The sequence below is a fragment of the Prionailurus bengalensis genome, chromosome A2 (genome assembly GCF_016509475.1).
Source record: "Prionailurus bengalensis isolate Pbe53 chromosome A2, Fcat_Pben_1.1_paternal_pri, whole genome shotgun sequence".
Taxonomy (NCBI): domain Eukaryota; kingdom Metazoa; phylum Chordata; class Mammalia; order Carnivora; family Felidae; genus Prionailurus; species Prionailurus bengalensis.
The window spans coordinates 168,725,342-168,746,095 of record NC_057348.1 but is presented as its reverse complement, the minus strand read 5'-3'; the positions used below and the strand labels follow the sequence as shown (position 1 = coordinate 168,746,095).

General features: G+C 50.0%; 1 protein-coding gene across 1 annotated transcript in view; it reads left to right on the top strand.

Moving 5' to 3' along the window:
* Positions 1 to 20,754, top strand: part of VIPR2 (vasoactive intestinal peptide receptor 2) — a 69,592-nt gene that overhangs the window by 29,909 nt on the left and 18,929 nt on the right. The window contains exon 5 of the mRNA XM_043590067.1: positions 20,192 to 20,289. Within this exon, the coding sequence (XP_043446002.1) occupies positions 20,192 to 20,289 (98 nt within the window). The remainder of the gene's footprint in view (positions 1 to 20,191; positions 20,290 to 20,754) is intronic.

The window sequence follows — 20,754 nt, the reverse complement described above, 5'->3', positions numbered from 1 at the left end:
AGGTGAACGCCTCCTTACCCTGAAGTCGTGCTGTGTTTCCGCAGACGTCTGCTGTGTAGGAACATACTTGAGGCCCTTTGAAAGAGCCTGAGGGCCTACCTAGCTCCTCGTGCACCTCCCGCCAACTCTGGGCCCTGCCATCCGGCCGCTGGTGAGACTGGTACTGATGTCACCGTCAGATACGATTTCCTGCGGGATCAGCTTTCACGCCCCTTTTTTATAGAGGGGCTGTCTTTGCTCTCCTCACTAAGGTTTATGGTTAAAAGCCAGTCTTCCCCACCAAATCATTAAATTCTAGAAGAGGAAGTAGCTTCCATTTTAGCCGATTCCTCACTAATTGGACACCGGGCCAGTAGTCAGTGAGGGAGGAGTGCTAGAAGAGTGGACACTGTTGAGCCGTACTGGGAGCCGGGTCAGTTACCAGTACTGTCTCACGCGGTCTTTTCCCATTGAGGTGTTAGTGACAAACACCGTGCATACTTAAGGTCCGGGCGCACCTCGTTTTGCTGCACGTGGCGGGTACTGTGCTTTCACAAGTCGAAGGCGGTGGCAAACCTGTGTCGAGTAAGTCTCTGGGGGCCATTTTTCCAGCACCGTTTGCTTACGTCGTCCCTCTGTGTCACATTTTGCTAATTCTGACAATATTTCAAGCCTTTTCATTATTATTGTATTTGTTATGGTGATCTGTGATCAGTGATTAGGACTCACTGAAAGCTCAGATGATGATTAACATTTTTTAACAGTAAAGTATGTTTTAACTGAGGTATGTGCATTATTTCCTTGGACATAATGCTGTTGTACATTTAAGAAACTACACTGTGGTGTAAACATAACTTTTATAAGCACTGGGAGACCGGACAACTCATTTGACTCCCTTTATTGCAGTATTTGCTTTACTGTGGTGGTCTGGAACTAAACCCACTGTATCCCCAAGGCATGTCTGTACACGGTACGTGTGATGTTTTGATGTGTATATGTACATATACATTGTAAAATGAATACCTCAGTCGAGCTAATTATCCATCACCTCACATATTTACCTTCTTTTTTGGTGAGACACAGAACTCATTCATCCTATAACTGAAAGTTTGTGTGCTATGACTAACCTGCCCAAATTTCCCCCACCTCTTATCTAGTCTTCATGACAGACCACCTTCCAGAAAAAAAACTGAGGCTCAGAGAAAACAGGACACGGTCAGAGGCCCCAGCTCTGTTTCTCTTGTGCACAATCACTGAAATTTGACTTTTTGCGTCAAATGTATTTCACTCCCCCTTGGCATGCAGTCACCTTTGTGGCACCTGTGTTCTCTCTGGCCAGCAGGAGCCGCTTGGTGACCTGTGTGCACCCGGGACACAGGGAACTGCACCAGTGCACTCCGTCCCGCATGTGCCAAGACATGCGAGCAGTGGTTTCCACCCTCAGCCGGGCTTGTGAACAGAGAGGGTGGACACAGAGCATCTCAGGACGTCACTAAAATGTAACGTATTCAGAAAAATTTTAAGTTTATTTATTCTGAGAGAGAGCAAGCGGGGGAGGAGGGGAGAGAGAGAGAGAGAGAGAGAGAGAAGGAATCCCAAACAGGCTCCACGCTGTCAGCACAGAGCTCTATGTGGGGCTCTAACCCACAAACCGTGAGATCATGACCTGAGCCGAAATCAAGTCAGATGCTCAACCACCTGAGCCGCCCAGGCGCCCCACGTATTCCGAACTTAACGCCACAGAACACCCTGTCAGTTCTTCCTTCTCGCCTGCTTCCCATCTGTCCTCTGCCTCCAGGTAAGAGCCGCCGTGCGCATCCTGGGGTCTAATCACCTCGGACTTTGCACGTTGTGGGGGGCTGTGCTACACGCCAGAGTGATGCTCAGCCTTGGACATATTTCATATCGTTCTTTTTATATTTACTGGATTTTGCAAGAAGTCCCGGTGAGATGTCGGCCTCTCATGAGTTCCCTGTCGGGCAGGAAACGTGAGGTGCTAGAAAGCCCTGAACATGGTGGCCGACAGCTGTGGCAGCCATTTGGCTTAAGCTGCCCCAGCTGGAAGATGGGGGGACTGGTGCCATGTTCCTGGCTGCTGATAGAGCGTAGTCCTAAGTCGCTGACCTGTTCATGTTGGATCTAAATCGAGAACATGTTTTCACAGGCAGATACGTGTGGATTTCCGGTTCCAGACTAGTCTCCAACTGCTGTTTAGCTATTTAATATGACCAACCCGGGAGACGGTCTTGTTGGCTTTCTAAGAATAAAACTTGAACTGGTACAGAATTTACCCCCAGTGTCAGGATGGTTTCTGTAGCAAGAAGAGTTCACAGGGCCTGTTCTGCAGACCCTGAATTCTGACCAGGAACGGAGACTGCCCCACTTCACGATGAGCAGGGCTCCAGGAGCACTGTCACGTGTCACCTCCCTCCCAGGTGACCCTGGTGGACGGCTGTCAGCCCATTTCAGGGGCGAGACAACAGGTCCCAGCGACCAGGAAAGTCTTGGATCTCTGTGGCCAGGGGGGTGGGGGCTCTGACACCCAAGTTCGACCACCCACACCTCTCGTTCCACTGTGTGCAGGCATCCCAGACTCCTGTGTGGGGTGGAAGCAGAATGTCCCAAGACATCCCGAGCAGCATTTATTCAGAGCCAGGTGTAGGTCCCTGTAAGAGGATGGGCCCGTCCTCATTCATCCATTCGACAAACAAGCATTTCTTGGGAACCACAAGTTTCTGAGTCTGTCCTCAGTTACCATGAGCCCACCCTGGTTGTACTGGAGTCGCGGGTGGGCAGGAGCTGGGAACTAACTGACATCCGAGGCAATACTAGCAACTTCCCAACTCAAAGCCAGCAGCTCCTCCTTCTCTACATTTCCCTCGGGTCACACTTCCCAGGGAAACTGATGGAAAACTCTTCTGGGTCCGCTTGGTCCTTGGAAAAGCCTGGAACTGAATCCTGCCTGCATGAAGCACAGAGCATCCCTACTTTTCTGATGCTTTTCCATCCAGTTTGAAAAGCTATTTTTCTTCTTAATTAAACATTTTGGAGATTCTACAAATATCATGAACGCATATTCCCTACTAATGGATTAGAAAGTCAAAATATTTTAACGTGTACAAGAGGAGAAAATGATGGCACACAACCACAGTGAATAATTTTTCTCCCTGATTGCAGTTTCCGCTGTTCAAATACCTTGAATACTTGCTTGTTTAAGGAATCCTGTCAAAGATGGAAAGCATGTGGCGTGGCAGCGGCACAGAGGGCCTGGTGGGTCAGAGCCCAGCTGGGCCTCCTCGGGCACTGGGGGGCCGGGGGACAGCCTCGCACTGAGCCTCATGAAGTCCACTTCTGATGTCACTCCTCGGCTCATCAGGGGCTCAGTCTCCTCCCGGTTTTATGATTCTGATTGGATTTCCTGCTCTCACACAGCAGCTCTGTTCTGGGTGTTGTGTGTGCCATCTTTGTTGACTTCAAAATTAATTAAGTTCAAGAAAAAAGTTAGCCTCCACCAAAGCCACAGACTTGTCTGCAATGGCAAAGGAATCACCAAATAAAATGAAGTCGGGAAGGGGGAGTCCCATGGAGAAAGAGAGTGTCCAAAGACCCCGGAGGGTCCGAAGACATGGAAGAAAAAAGTGTCAAAGACCCTCTCAGACAATGGCAGGAACGATGCTGCTGGAGCTGCTTCTCACTTTGGACCAAGGGGGCCCATGAGTCACGAGGGGTTTGGCAATGGTCTGGGCCTCGGTTTTCTGGTCTTCACAGTGAAATCATGAAGCTGGCCAGGCTTGGCTCAGACTCCCTCTGTCACCAGGTCCCTGGTTTCCATATGGCAGTCTTCCTAGTCTATGTCCCCCTCCCACCAGAACCACCTTCGGGTGTGTGCCTTGGCGTAGGAGCATTTTCCTCTTGGGCCTTTTATCTTTGGGTCTTTGCATAGAGGGTTTCATCGCATTATGGGATTTAAGGAGCACCCCCAGGGACCCACAGGGGTCACACCAGCAGCTGCCCTGTGTCCTTTCCCATGCCACAGCCCGTGGAATGTTATAGGGAAAGGTGGGTCAGGTATAGACCACAGGACCCTCTCAGCTGTGAGGGTTCCGCACCCATGGGAGCTGAGGGTCTGCTGTCCTGGCATCACGTTCTCAGCCTCAGGCGGGACTTCCAGTAAGCGTCATTGCACCTGGAGTCATGTGTCTGGTCATCCAACCCTCCGGGCCATCCCGCACCCTGGGACTCTCCTGACCAGGGCAGCTCCCTGCCACAGCACATTGTCCAGATCCCAATCTCTTGGCTTTTTTCCTGTGGCGAAGGCTGTCTTGAGGCCCCAGGTTGGGGACACTGCTTCAGCCAGGCTCCCTGCGTTAGTGTCTTCCTGCTGCCCATTGTCTGTACCTCTCCGATCTCCCAGGACTGCTGAGAGCTGGTGAAACATGGAAACACCTAGAAATTAGCACCCACAAGTCTCTGTGGGGCCAGGGTACCTCCTTTCCCTGAGTATCAGGAGTCTTCCTGATGAATCTTGAAGGACCCAGGGCTGCAGCTGACCCGGGGCTTTAGTCACCACGCAGGACTCTGCCCTCCAGCTGTGCAGGCCATCCCGCCAAAGGACAGCAGCCCTAGCAACACACTGGCGTCCTTTGAGCAGTGGACACCCAAAGCAGTGTACTCCATGTGTCTCCTGTGTTATATATTTGCTAACATAGTTCTTCAATAAAGAGCACTTCAGCTAAATTTAGCCAAGAGAACTGTCTGGCATCTCAGCCTCCCATGCATCAAGTGGACACATTTCTTCCATATTATGCCATATTCCTAAAAATATTGTTGCACTCTCCTCTCAGCTTTCAGACACACCAGTAACTCTTTCTGCCTAACCGCCAGTGTGGCCTCCCTGAGGTTTCCCACCCAACAACAAGGGTCACGGCCACTCGGGTGTCTGTGGTGCTCCCAGGTCAGCTGCACTGGGCCTTTCACTTGGTCCTCAGAAGGACCTGTAGGAGCACGCTGCTAGCCCACTGCTTGGGAGGAGTCTCTCGGGGGTGTGCTGAGCAGCTGTCCACTGGACAGGGAGCCAGAGCTGGAGCCAACACGGCAAAGTGTGCACCTCCAGGTGGCAGACTTGAGGGTGCCACCTGACCAAGATCTGGGGCACCTACACCCGGTGTTTGCTTCCCTTACAGTTGGCCGTTTAATTCAGCTTCTGAACCAGCTCCAAGGGCTGTGTCTGCCTCGGTTCACATCAGATGGCAGGAGGGAGCTTCCCACTGTGAGTCCAGCTGAGGTGGACCACTCGTCAGCAGTGGGTGACACTGGGATCCTGGACAGCGAGGCCGGTGCTGGGAAGACCGGGCTCAGAGATTCAGACAGGACCCAGAGGGGCCGCGGGGCAGGAGGACCAGGTTAGAATGCCATAACCAGAGCACACAACACCCCGCTGCCCACGGGGAGGAGCCTGAGCTCGCGTGAGACCGCTGCCCAGGTCCAGGCAGAAATCTGACCATGAGCAGAAACGTGATTCACAAGATTCATGGGACAGACACAGTTACTAGCTATCTTTATTCTAGTTCTAACTGAACCTGTAACAATAATGTGTAGTGCTTGCCCAATAAAGAAATGAGTCTTTCCCAGGCCAAAGGAGAAACAGGATGAGAAGTTAAGAAGGGATATAAAGAAAACCTGTCATTGGGAAGGAGACCCAGGGAGTCTCACAGGGTTGGGAAGGCTACGAGCCCGGGGCCCTGCCTTGATGAGCGGAGGCCTCTGTTTCTCGTAGAACAGTGGCGGGGATGGGGTGTGTCCACGGAGCTGGGCTGAAGCGCTGGTAGAAGGGTGGGCGGCACCAGGCTGGTCTCGGCCCGGAACGGTGCTCCTGGGAAGGTCTGACCTCCCCGATGCTCCCTTTTCACTGGGCTTGTCTGTGAGCAGCCTGCCCTGGGGGGACAGGCATTTGGGGCTCAGGCATCTGGGAGTCTGCAAGCCTGGGGTGCTGGCTGCCCCTGCCAGGCCCTTAGGTGGGGACGGGAGGGAGGGAAGGCCCTGGTCCTCTGGCTGGTTGGGGAACAGCCAGATTACTCACTGGACGGTCCGACTAGTTTCTTCATTTGATGTACACATGTCAGGACCAAGTGGAATAACTGAAGAAAGGATGGAAACCAGTAGTGTTTGTTTTACTGCTTACTACAGAGCTCCGTTAAAGAGCCAGCAAAAGGGGCGCCTGGCTGGCGCAGTCGGTTAAGCGTCCGACTTCAGCCAGGTCACGATCTCGCGGCCCGTGAGTTCGAGCCCCGCGTTGGGCTCCGGGCTGATGGCTCGGAGCCTGGAGCCTGTTTCCGATTCTGTGTCTCCCTCTCTCTCTGCCCCTCCCCCGTTCATGCTCTGTCTCTCTCTGTCCCAAAAATAAATAATAAAACGTTGAAAAAAATATTAAAAAAAAAAGAGCCAGCAAAAGAAAGACGAAGTTTTGACAAAGTTCACCTACTGATGGTCAGTCACTTGGATGTACTTGGAGGAGGTCGTGGCTGGGCACTCGGGGAGCCAGAGGCCCAGCTGACAAAGGACAGGAACTCCTGGCAGCGGGGAGTCGTTGTAATAGCCGTGTTCTTCCTTTCAAAAGTCTTTGTTCCGTTTTCTACATTCTCAGAAGTAAACATATATTACTTTTGCATTCAAATAAATCTAATTTTAGTCCAAAAACAAAATAAAACACTTACATTTATGCCAAGTTTGTCGGATCATTTCTCAGTTACATTTGCTTTTTAACCCTGGACTTTGTCGGGGCAATGAGGATGCCTGACGGTCCCGTTGTCTCTGTCGAGCCTGTGGTATGACCTGGAAGTAGTTTACATGTTCAAATGGTGCGGGGAACCCACACGTCGCCAGCCCGATTCTCCAGGCAGCGTCTTGCCACATCTGCTCTGCTGTGTCCCGGCGAGCTGTGGGTGCGTGCCCGTCGCCACGGATAGCGGGTTGCACACACACGCCTTTTACCACTTGAAACGTGAGGGCAGGTTTTTTAAAGTGAGGATGTTCTCTGATAGAACCTCAACACTGTTCTCCAATTTAGGAAATTCAATGTTATCTTATCTGCCATCAAGGCACCATTTCAGTCAGTGCCCAGTACAAGGTCATGTGTTGCACTGGGCTATCATGACTCTTCAGTGTTTTTCAATCTGGAACATTCCTCAGTCTTTCTCTTTCATATAGGCCTATGATGTTGTAAATGCCTGTCTGTTGGGGTTTGTCTGATGTTTCTCATAGTGACTTTCAGGTCTCAGTGGGATAAAATGCCCCCAAAATATCTATGGCCGTTTGCCTCAGAAATGTCCTATTTGGATTTAAAAGAAAATCGTTTTTTCCTCTCAGCCCTCCACACCAACATAGGAATGTTCCATGCAGTTACTTAAAGTAAAGGGCGGAATTGCATGCTGAGTGGTGTGGCAGCCCCTTGGGACACGACCACCTCCCCACCGAGCCTCTCCTCTTTAAAATGTCAACACACAGCCATGCGTGAAGAAGCTTCAAAATCACATTTCCAATATTGCCGCAGGCCCCAAACTAAGTAACAGTGCGGAGTTTTTCTGGAAGATCAGCCTTTATTTCGGAGTAGGAGTCATCGGACAATCTTTGACTTCACCCGCTCCTCCATGAGGCATTTGAGCTCTCCAGAGGCATTTTCCAGATGTGTGCTCCTTCCTCAGAAGAGCCGGTGACCTCACAGAGGAGAGGAAGGCATGAGATGCCAGGACAGACACCTGCTGGTCACACACACGTCTCCTGGGTCATCAGCACTGAGCTCTCATGTGCCTTCGTATGCCCTCTGACCTCGGAGCCCAACTCCTTCCTGGAGTGAGGACCTGTCCCTGCTGCCCAGATGTCTCTGATATCTGCAGACAGGATCAGCGCCCACCTCTCCTCGACTCTGAAAGTGGGGCATCAAGGACTGGAGAAGGTCCCAAGTCACAGCTCAGGGCTCTCCCACTCCCTCTGTTCAGCCTCCAGTTGTGCCTCTGACCACCCAGAATCTCCCACAGGGATTCTCTGGCTTGGGGCCCTTGCCTGGCCCCTCCCTTCCACGGCAGTGCCAGTCGGGGCTGGATGGGGAAGAGGAGACCACTCTCCAGCGTGTTCTGACCTTTTCTGTGAACACAGAACATGCACAAAGGAAGTTTGAGAACTAGTTCTTCAACTGAACAAGGACTTGCGTCATTGCATTAATAACTTTTAACGTCTCTTTCATTATAAAAATGGTTCTCATTATAAAATCAAACCACATAACATAAATCACTTACTAAGAGCAGTTACTAAGCTCTACATGGACTATCTCATTTAATCCCCGGACAAGCCAGGACACACAGCACTGCAGTTTTCGTCACTTTCTGATTAGGGGGGAAGCAGAGCAGAAGGGAACGAGCCTGCGGTGTCGTGTGTTTATGGGACGTAAGCCTGAGCCAGAGAACGTGCCTGCCACCCCGTGCACCGTGGGTGTGGGTCTCAGCTCCACGGGGAGCGTGGGCGGTGCCCTTGTGTGGAGCGTCTCTCCGTGAGCTTACTTGCCATCTAGACATGTCCTTGGGTGAGCTGTCTGTCAAGGTGTTTGGCCCGTTTTGTTTAAATGGGGTTGTTTATTTTCTCCCTGTTGAGTTTTGGGAGTTCTTTGTTTGGAGTGACAGTCCTTTGTCAGCCTGTGCCTGCTTTCTTGCCCTCGGACGTGGGCTTTTGTAGAGCAGGAGTTTAGCTTTAATGAAGCCCAGGGTACCAACTCTTTCTCCCGCGGACCACGCCTGTGGTGCTGTGGCTCCGAAGGATCACCACACCCGGGCATCTCCATTCTTTCAGACATCTTCCAGGACTTTCCCAGTTTTGCATTTCACATTTGAATCTGTGATCTATGCGCGTTAATTTTTGAGCAGGTGTGAGATCTGAGTGTCTGTTCCTGTTTTGCGTGCAGATGTCCAGCCGTTCCCGTGGCATGCGGCAAAGAGACTGCCCCTGCTCCACTCGACTCTGCTCCTTTGTCACATTTCAGTGCCCGCTTATGTGGGTCTCTGTCCCAGCTCCCTTTTGTTCCACAGACACATTTGCCCGACCTCCTCTGCACCAGGCCCGCTGGAATACCGCAGCTGAACCGGTGGGTCATAAGTCTCGTGACTGTGCCTGGCAGTGACTCCCCGTGACCGTCTGTCTGTCTAGTCCTGGGGCAGCACTTCGTCCTGTGTCCTCCCCCCGGGCAGATCCATGACGAGTGGTTGATTTGTCACGTCGTTCAGACTTTTAGCATTATCAGGGTGAGGTGGCAACATCCAAGCTCCTTCAAGCAGCTAATTCCTCTTGAAGAAAAAAAATCGGGACAGAAGGGTAACTGGTCTCTCCCAGACGGATGACGCCGTGGGGCTCGGGCTCCGGTCTCACCTCTGCAGCTTGAGGGCCCTGTGTCCTTAAACTGGCTTCTCCCCTCCTGGGGTTCAGGTTCCTCATTAGTGTAATGGGAACATGACGATAACACTCAGTCCGCTTCCTTCCCAAGGTTGCTGGGAGAAGTGAATGAACTTTGGGCTACGTTTTGGATTATAGAAGCTGCAGCACTGTCTGAATATTGTTCAGCCTCCCAAGCAGAATGGCTTGTAGTAGAATAGGCGGGTCTTACACGATATTTTGCCGATAACCAGCGGGAAGAAAACTTCAACTTGGTACATTTTACAACACGCGATCCTGGGCTTCATCCTGCATCTTGAGACAAGGTGTAAGTCTCGGGCAGGGGCTTTGGTGTTCTGCCTTTCAGTCAGGAAATAAATGGAACCTTGGACCACACTCCCCCTGAAAATAGGTGGTTTCATGCCCAGAAGCCACCCCAAGGCGAAAGCCCCTGGACCTGCTGGCACATCCGGTGTCCTGCCGAGTGAAGCAAGCACCGCCCTCAACCCCCGCCTGCGGCCACCTGGGGGGAATGGAATGTGCGAGTCCTGGAGTCAGGGAGAAGCAGAGTGAGCGTCACCAGTGCTGTCGCTTGGGGACCGGACATCCCTGCTCCTCCTGCCCAGCGTCCCCCCAGCTTGCCCTTCCCTCCAGCCTGGACCTGCACCATTGTCCTTCCTCACCCAAGGTCCTGCCTCCCACCACCTACGTCTTGGTCCTGCTCAAGCCTCGGCCATGCGGCCTGAATTCGGAGTTAGAAAGGCCATGCAGCCTGAATTCGGAGTTAGCAGCGATGACTCGTTCATGTTTCAGGCGTGTGTTGGTCTTGTTTATCAACAGGACTTTGTGTACCTTAAGGACAGGAGCCGTGTGGGCGCCATCCTGAGACACACGCTCTCTATCTGAGAGCTGTTTCTTCTGCCGCTGGTGCAGAGGGGTACTTGCTGATGGGCAGGTTAATCTTCACTAAGAGGGTTCTGGGAGACCATTGCTTTCCAGACAGTGATGCGTGTGATGAAGGCATCAGTAAGTTCAGAAGAAAACACAGCTGAGTGTCCGTCTCTTGAGTTTGCTGAAGGGAGAGGTGAGAGGTGGGTGCAGCTCTTACCAGAAAGCTTCTGAGACGGCTGAGTCACGAGTCTCTGGTCTAGCCAAGGGGCTTCCAACGCCTTTGATTAAAGTGCACAGTTGGAAATCCATTTCACGCCGCAACCCAGCACAAACATTCACAAAACCACACTTTCTCTGCTACTCTTCGTCAAACGTTGGTCACTGCCCACTAAATGGATCACATAACCTACTAACGGGTTATAAATAGGGTGACTGCATCATATGTCAGCCAAACCTGGCCCTTCGAGAGAGAAAGGAGGAGCTATTAATAATCACTCCAGGATACCAGATGCAAGCCAGGCCTGGCCCCGGGGCAAATCGGAGTGGGTGGTCACCCTCGTGATGACTCACTGTTTGGAAAACACTGGCTGGGCTTCTGAGTTTTGAGAAGGGCCCTGTCTGCCCTTGTAGCACCAGCACACGTGCATTCGTGGAAAATTAGAAGAAGACATAGAAATCACCTTGTCCACCACAGCTGCTGTGGGAGCAGCCCCGGTGACAGGCTGACGGGGAAAGGCCAACCCGGCCCCTGGCTGGGACGTCACTGCCTCCCAGGCAGGACCGCCAGCTGAAAGCTGAGCATAGATCCTGCCTGCACGACTCAGAAGTGACTCAGAGCAGAGGGTCCCGTCACCACCACTGCCCACCACATGCTCCTCCAGAGCCTCTGGCTTCTCGGAAGTACTGGGACAGGAAAGTATTCCTGGACTGTTTTGTCTCACTTCCCAATGTTGTGATGATGATGATGATGATGATGATGAAAACCTTTTCCAAGTAAATCAGCCCCAAATATGTGATCATAACACATGGCTCTACATCCGCAGGGGACCTGGGATTATCCTGGCACTCATGCAGGAGGGCGTGAAACATGGCCGCTGGTCGCTCGGCCTGCAGAGCGTCCCTGTGCCGTGGCACTCAGTGCCCGAAGTATCTGTAGCCCTTTCTGTGTCAGAGAACACTGCGACGTCATTTCTGGGTTCCCTCTGCCGGCCAGGCTCTTCCCACCAGGCCCCTTGTGTCCACACCCGGGAGCTGTCTGTGGGGAAACAAGACAATGTTAAAAAGACCAAAGCAAACATGAAAGCGAGTGTTTGTGAAAGTGAAATCACAGGTTCTGAGGCATTCAGTTGGGATCTCTTCAGATGGAGATGCTTCCTTGTCGTCGGCCACTGGTGCACAGGGATGGTGAGCCAGGGCCCTGCTCCCTCGCCTCCATCATCATCCTGGCACACCCACCTCAGGTCCCCTGAGCCCCGGCTCTCGCGCTGCCTCAGGGCAGGACGGCACTGGCAGCTAAGAACGGGACATCCGTTACGTCCACTCACTGGAGGGAAAAACAAAGCCAGTTCGCCCACTTGACTGACCCGTGTTGGCTAAATCCAGTCAGACGGCACGGCCAGAACGTATCACTTCACCTGCATGCGGAAATGGAGGCACATTTCTCTCCCATCGGTGCCCATCGACAGAGGTCTTCAGGAAGCAGAGCTGTGGCCAAACGGCCCTGACCCCTCCTTAGTCTTGGGAAAATCTGAAAGAAGTGCAAGAATCAGAATCTGAGAGATGTGTGAAGCCCCGGAGAGACATAACTTTGATCTGGAAGAAGTGTGTGTCCACTAGGCAAGGAGAGGGCGGCCACATCAGAGGCCCAGGCAGCTCTGGTCTCCTGTGGGCACTGAAGCCACTCTGAGTTAGTCACTTCACACTTATCTGTTCGCTGTGCTTAATGAGCTCTGCGTTCACCCCGATGTAACCCCCAGATGCTCCTGTGAAAACCCTCAGGGAAGGCCCAGAGGTCAGGCAGTTCCACGGTCAAGCTCCCCACTCCAGTGCTAAGTCACCGAGTCTTTGAGAAAAAGGGCGTGGTGCTGTCCTTCCCACTTCCCATGGAAGGACCAAGACTTGGGGGTCAGCACCAGGCGACCAAACCCACCCCTCCCACGCCACTTATTCACTGCCCTAGAGCTGCAGTTCCCTTTCTGCTCGGCAGAGACAGTCACCCGGGCCTGTTTCCCTGCGGTCTCAAGATCGGATGACATGGTAACGAGAGATTTGAAAACCATAAAGGCTTTGCACCTCGGGTTCCCAGGGGCCCACTGCAGGCTGGGTCGGGAAGGGGACAGGAGTTGTGCCTGTTCTCACGGAGCTCCAGCCACTGCAGCGTAACCTCATGAGGGCAGGAGAGGACCAGGGAGGGTGGCTTCCCAGAGGAGGGGCCCCTCACAAAAACTGCTGAGGGCGGGTAGGAGAATAAAGATGGAAATGCAGGGACACAGCGTGTGGCTGGCACTTGCTCCCAGCTCCTTGTAGGAGGCGCAAGGTTGAGGAGGGCCAGTAGGGACCTCGTTACGGCTTCGCTCACAAGCAGCCTCTGTGTGGGGTTTGGAGCAGAGACAGGGAAGGTCACACTTACATTTCACCCCTGTCTGCAGTGTAGACCAGAGGTTCCGGAAGCAGAGCTGCATCAGATTCACCTGGAGGACCGCACCTTCCAGGGTTCTGATTCTGGGGCAGGTGGGGACAGGTGGGTCAGAGAGTTTGCATCTCAACAAGTTCCTGGGTGCTGCTGTCTCTGCTCGTCTGGGGGGTCACACTGGGAGAACCATTGGTATCACGGTTCTCAGACCCAGATGCACACTAAAGTCACCTGGGAGCCTAGGCCCCACCAAGACCAGCAAGGGGGCGCCAGGAAGTTCTCACCTACATCCAAGCTTGAAAACGGCCAGTGTGGAAGCTTGCTCTGTGGGCCACAGGACCACTGCCACGGGGTAGACAGAACACAGAGGGTGTGTGCCGCATGGATGGGAAGGAAGCAAGTTCAGAGTCAGACTGCCCCTCCCCTGCGTGGTAGGGTTTGCTGACTGCTTGAAAGTGTGTGTGACAGACCGCACACAGAGACAACCCTGAATTGCTGTGCTGACGTCGGGAAATGGGGTGGGCATGAGGAGGACCAGATTTAAGGCCAAGTGCTGCAGAAGAGGGGTGTGTTCGTGCATTAGTTTTCAAGCATGCTGAATGTGAGACGCCTAGAAATGCATAGGTAGAAAGTTCTAGAAGGCCAGAGGACAGAATGCCTGGAAGTGCCAGAGAAGTCAGGCCTAGACGTTCCGGTTTCTGAGTCAGCACTGCATGTAGCCGCTGAGACCCTGCAGAGAGAGTGTGTGGAGGGGGGAGAGCAGGAGCCACATGGGGACCCATCAACACTTTGGAGAAGGAGGAGAGGGACAAGGAGGGAATGATGCTAGGAGTCCAGCAAGGGCTGGTGGACAGAGGCCCATCCATCCCGAGGGGAGGTAGATGTGCCACAAAGGGCAGGGCGTGAGGCTGAGACACAGAGCGGAGCACGGGCCGCTCAGGGAGGCATAACCGAGGAGAGCACAGTTATGGGAGACTTTTCCCTCTGCAGACATAAGTGAAATTAGTCTCTAAGTTTTGTTTATTTTTATTGTTTGTTTTAGTATATTGTCTGGATTTGATACCAGACTTATGATAGTTTCATAAATAAAATGTTGCGCTTTTCCTTTGTTATTATGCTCTGGAACAATTTTTGCATCCCAGGGACAATTTGGCTTAGACAATATGGAAGGACTCACCTGTTAAAGCCACTGGGTCCAGTGTCACTTTTACAGATTGTATGTCATCAACTTTTTAAAAAGGTCTCATTGGTTATTGATATTTTTAGGTTTTCCTTAAACCTGTTGTGATCATTTTTACGCTTCCAGAGTATTATCCATTTTCTTAAAATCTTGACTTTGTTAGCACAGAGTTTAGTACTTTAATTAAAACATGTGGGGCGCCTGGGTGGCTCAGTCGGTTGGGCGGCCGACTTCGGCTCAGGTCACGATCTCACACTCCGTGAGTTCGAGCCCCGCGTCGGGCTCTGTGCTGACCGCTCAGAGCCTGGAGCCTGTTTCAAATTCTGTGTCTCCCTCTCTCTGACCCTCCCCCGTTCATGCTCTGTCTCTGTCTCAAAAATAAATAAACGTTAAAAAAAGAATTAAAAAAAAAGAAAACATGTGAGTGTGTGTATAAAATACAATTTAGATATTTGTTTCTCATTATTTTTCCCCTTTAGATACTTGGCAACTGCATATCTCATCTTGGCCTGTACAGAAAAAAAACTACTCTGTGGTGTTGTAAATCTGACCGTTTCCTAACTTACTTATGTCAACGATTTATAGAGTCCTCGCTGTTCTAGGCTTTTCATACTTGCGTCAGATAAACACTCGAAAACTTGTGTCCTCGTGGGCTTGTTTCCTGGGGAGCCCCGGCCTACTGATTCTGACTTGTGTTTCTATCATTACTTCCTTCTTGTCTTACTTGGCTCATTCCGTTATTTTTCTGGCTTCTTTCGTTGATGCTTTATCTTCTTATTTATTAACAACGACATTTAAGGCCGTAATTATGCCTCTGATTATAATTTTGACACATTTGTTATGAAACACTCCCATTCAAAATTTTTCAAATGAATTGCTGTTTTTCTAGTTCTAATTTTATTCTTTAAAAGTGTATTTAAGGGGTGCCTGGGTGGCTCAGTCGGTTAAGCGTCCCACTTCAGCTCAGGTCGTGATCTTACCGCTCGTGAGTTCGAACCCTGCATCGGGCTCCCTGCTGTCAGCGCAGATCCTGCTTCGGATCCTCTGTTTCCCTCTCTCTCTGCCCCTTCCCTGCTCATTCTCTCTCTCTCTCTCTCTCTCTCTCTCTCAAAAACAAACAAACAAAAAATCAAAAAAGGTGTATTTAAGAAAAAAGTTGGATATTCATTAGTTGCATTGCTCTTTTCAGTTTTACGATCATACATAGCATGTCCCATGGGCTTTAAAAACAAGATTTTATAGATCTGATTTTTTGTGTCTGTTCTATTTACCTATGTTCTCTACTCTGACAGTGCAGTCACTCATTCATCCCACAAATACTTAATGATTCTCTGCAATGTGCTGGGCAATATAACTGTGCCTTTTGTTCCTGTTTTTTATACACAGTGAATTCCAACTTATCAAAACACTTGGGAGCTCATATGACTCTTCATTTGTCTTATCTGGATCCAGAGTAAAAGGATAAAGCCTTTCCATCTGTTCTCTTGTGAACGCTCTTTCTAATATTTAAGGTTTACTTCTTGTTGGCTGAACTCCCTTGGTGGGCAAGGGGGAGTCCAGGGCCCTGGGTCAAAGTTGGGTGTGAGAATGGGTCCGGACATCACTCTAAGAGCAGCTGGGAATCATGCAGAATGTAAGTCAGTATTCATGACGAGATGGACCGAGGATCATGGAGCCTCTCGGAAACAAGCATTTACTCAGAAGGCCCCAAATGGGGATGTGCGGTCTCTCAGGGGCTGAGGCAGAGGGTCTAACTTGGGACCCCCCAGGGAAGAAAGCTGGTTTGGGAGGTAGGACCTGGGAAGACCCTGGAACCTGGGGACAAAAGCACCTGTGTAGACCCTCTGTGCGGTTCTTGAAACCACTTAGCTGGTTTTAGCCACTTCTAGTGAAAATAAATTTAAACTTGAATCAAAGATGGAAAACTCCACATGGTCCTTCAGTGTTCATGTTCTAAACATTAATTTTTATTCCTCAGTTCTGTCCACATAGGTGGTGTTACAGGAGCTTGGGTACACCCAGAAGAAACCCCAAAAGTTGTCATCCTGCAGACACCCCCGATTTTCTTGTGATTTGCCTCATTCTCTTAAAAGTCGGCTGTGTGAAAGTTTCCTGTCTGCTAAGCACTGCGCGCTGCACGTAATCACGGTTCTCAGTTGTTGCTACATGGCTGTTCTGTGCTTTGTTCTGTGAGACTTCCCCAGTGCTGCTTTCCACTGAGGTCTCTAGCTCGCCCTGGGGTCTGCTCTGCTTTGCAAAGGCCTTAGCAGAGGCAATTTGCAAATGACCAAATTAACCCTTCTTAAGTGATTGAAAACATAAGATGGGGAAAATCTAAACCAGCTTTAAGCAAAGTAATATAAATTGAAATGTGTATATTCCTCTTTTTTTCTCTTATTCCTTTTTTTTTTAGTGAACACATAAAAATGTCTTAATTCATACCTATCTCAATGTCCAGCTCATGCATTATGTCCTGTTCCTCGTGGGTGGGGCCCTTCTCTCACTCATCCTGTACCCAAAGCACCTTGCTCAGTGTCTGGTTCCAATTAAGTGCTCAGTAATGGGTTGAGCAGAATGAATTAAATTAACCAGTAATACCACAAGTTCAGCAAGAAATAAAAATCTTACATAAGAAATTGGGGGTAAAAACTTCCCACTACAAATCACCCAAAAATACTAAGTAAGGTATAACAATGCTGCTTTAAAATGCACAGCTGAGATTTCAAGAAAGTAAAAAAAAAAAAAAAAAAAATCTCAATAAAAGAGCCGAGAACAGGTGCCAGGCAACAGGGGCGGCTGGTTCCCAGGGCAACTGCTGGGTCATCATGAAGAGCTGGGATGAACGGCTTCCCAGTGCAGATGGTGGTGGGTGGCTGGAGTGGAGAGCTAGACCAAAAATCAGACCACGGAGGTGACAAAGAAAATTTTCTTACCCGCATTTGCTTTCCAGGAGGAAAATCTAAAAATCTGTCACCACAGGTGTGTCCCCCCCGAAAGCTGGGTTTTCCCATTTGTGTCTTCTGCCTGGTACAGAAACCCTAAGCTGGGACATTCACGCAAAGTGTCCTGAACTGGACGCAGCGGGGGTGCCCGGCTCCAGTACACAGGTGCTTCTGGAAGGAAGCATCTTCACCCAGGCCTCAAGTGCCCACAGATCAAGTCCGAGGACAAGCTTGTCTCCCCAGTGCACAAACTACACAAAGAAGGAGCCACTGTGTGTGCAAGTCCGCAGGTACCAAAGTGAGGCTACATCCTCAAAGCTTCAGATAATGAAGTGAGCAGGCATGAGTGCATTTGAAATGTTTTTGAAAAAGTGGAAATTAAAAATATAAACCTGAAACAAGATGCTGTAGCCAGACCTTATCTGGGGGAAAATCGACCTAAAAATAAAAGTCAGGAAGATATATTACATAGGAGCTCAGAGGCAGGCTCTGCAGTGAGGAGTGTGGGCACCAGGGACGCAGCACCAGATGCGGTAGGGAGAGGGAACCACTCGGGAGGACAGCTGGTCAGTCTGACGGCAGGCCTGGCAGGAGAACATGCCATGGCTAACAGCCTGGGTGATGCACCAGTTCTCCAATGCGGAGAGCAGGATCACCCCAAATACAGAGAGAAGGCCACGGCCAGGCAATGGTGCCGATGCCAGAAAATGCCAGAGACCAAGAACAGACGGCCCCCTGCATGCACAAGAGCAGCAGGACAGACAGCAGGTGCCTTCCAAGGGCCTGGAGAAGATGACCGTCCACTCAGACCGTGCTGAAGCTGAACTTCCACCCAAAAATGAAAGGGAAGGAGACATCTCAGAAAAACAAACCAACAGGATCCACAACCAGCAAACCCTCATTAAAAATGCCCAAGGAATGTGCTTCAGGGGAGACTATGAAGCCAGAAAGAAGAACTGAGAATCAAGAAATAATGTCAGCATAAATAAATAGATGATAGATAGATAGATAGATAGATCGTGAGTTCGATAGATAGATAGATAAGGAAGCCTAGCAAAGACTTGACTATTTAAAGCAACAGTAGGGACGTCTGGGGGGCTCAGTTGGTTAAGCGTCTGACTTTGGCTCAGGTCATGATCTCACAGCTCGTGGGTTCGTGTCCTGCATTGGGCTCTGTGATGACAGCTCAGAGCCTGGAACCTGTTTCAGATTCTGTGTCTCCTCTCTCTCTGCCCCTCCCCTGCTCACGCTCTGTCTCTCTCTCTGTCAAAAATAAAATTTAAAACATAAAAAAAAAATTTTAAGCAATGGTAAAATTAGGCAGAAGGCACTAAAAAACAAGGTAAAGTAAATACCGGACAGCAAATAACACAGTTGACGGGGAGACAAAAGTTACACGCAGCACGTGCACAGAATAAAACTAAAACATCAGAGCAATAGCACAAGGTACTGATCACATGCACACACCCTGTGAGGGCATCACGGGGGTCAGCACCCCAGCATAAGCAAAGTGGTTACCTGGGGCATCCCCGGGGTCTGACTCAATTGTCGTCCTGGTTTTGGTGACTGTTGGTAGGTATATTATAGATGTATTATATGTATATAACATATAACGTATATTATAGATATGTAGATGTATTATATTAATATGTATGTAACGTATTACATGTTATGTATATATTAGATATTATATGATATGTATACATTATATTGTTTTCTATGCTTTTGGTAGGTTTAAAATATTGCATTTTCCGTTATTTAATGTGAACTCTGACCACAAAACAAAATCCCCAGTCCTATTTATAATCCCTCAGTACAGAGAATAGAAAATGGACAAAGACTTAAAATTAGAGTTTTCAAAGACACTTTCAGAATGCCAGCATGCCCTCGCCTCTCTTCTTGAGCTAAAAAGAATGCCAACAGTGTCATCACAGGTGCAGACTCCTTAAAGTTTAAAACGGGGATCTTGGTTTGCATTTTAAGGTTCAACAAGGAAAAATCCTCCTGATATCAGATAATACATTAGCTTCCAAGGTCGAACTTCAAGCTAACCTTGATTGCCTGAACTATTTGAGAGTCTAGACTAATTTATTTCATTTTCTCATTAAATCTTAACTAGAAACTCATTTTTCCAAATATTATAGTTTACTTCTGAAATATGTCATTACTCAGTATTGAGACTCCAATAACAAGGGTAACAGAGAGGGAAAACCCTTGTTGAAGTCATCACCTTGATGTTAAGAACAACACAGGAATGGGTGGTGTTGTAAGAACAGCCTACAGGGGTCCGCTGGCCTGTGGCAGTGGCCGAGCCCCGTGAAGCTGCAGGAGCAAAGGCCTCATCGGGCCACCCCTCCTGCCCCAGCCTGCACCCGAGTTAGCTCAATGACCCCAGGGTGAGAGCTCTGCTCAGTGTGTCCCTGGTGGGCCCAACCCCTCTCCACAGTTTAGAACTAAGCTGGTATGAACCGGGCTATGGAGAAATCAGGGCCAGTGCAGAATGTCCCGTGGTCCCCACTCTCAGGGCCCAGGGCAGTGTAAACCCAGTTAGGTCAGAACACATTTGCAAAACCAGCCAGTTCCTGTGGTTGCTGGGGCTCTCTCACAGGAAGCACCCCTCCAAACACCTCTGGTCTCAGCAGCAGAACAGCGATCAGACAGTGAAGCTGGGAACCCCTTCAGGTCAGTCTTCTCCTTGCTCCATACAAAGTCATCCACGATGAATTTTAAGGAAAAAGGTGGGCATTTAAAGAGGTGAATAAAATGTCTGGGTTCAGAATGGAGGTGGGCTTGGGCACCTGAGTGGCTCAGGCGGGTAAGCATATGACTTCGGCTCAGGTCAGGATCTCATGGTTCGTGGATTCAAGCCCCGCGTCAGGCTCTGCTAACAGCTCGGAGCCTGGAACTTGCTTCAGATTCTGTCTCCCTCTCCCTCTGCCCCTCCTCCGCTCAGATTCTATCTCTGTCTCTCAAAAATGAATAAGCGTTAAGAAGAATGGAGGTGGGCTGTGAAGTGACACTGTCTCTCATGTGCCCGGCCATCAGCAGCCAAGAGCCCTGCATGAAAGGAAGCATGTGGCCGGATGTGGGAACCTATGCCTTGTCCACTGCTGGCCACCAAAAGCTCACATGTGTGTTTTTCTTTCTTTGCAGATTGCATTTTACGTTCTGGTGAAAGCCATTTACACACTGGGCTACAGTGTCTCCCTGATTTCCCTGACAACCGGAAGCATAATTCTTTGCCTCTTCAGGTAAGTATCAGAAATGAGCAGTTCTGCAGTCTGAAACCAGAAATTGTCCATTTAAGCCGTCTAGGCCCATCAGAGGAGGACAGAAGGTCACTGCCTCCAAGCCCTCTCTCTGTGTGTTAAATCAATAAAACTCCCTCGGGGAATGCTTGTGTGAAATATGATGCTAATATTTACATTTTTATTTAACTATTCTGCATTTCTTATATAAAGAGATAATACTGCCTTTGGACAAGAATTCAGTTCAACTGCTGTTTACTGAATGTTAGCCATTGTGCAAATCTTTTGAAAATACAGAAGCAATGTGATCTCGCCCTTGCTACTCAGAAAGCAGCTACGTTTGGGGCACCGGTGCTTTATTAAGAGACACTACCCTGTGGTCAAGAATATGAAAGCAAGGGTCAGACTGCCTGGGTTCAAATCCTGGGTCAGTCTCTTAGTAGCTGTGTGACCTTGGACAAATTACTT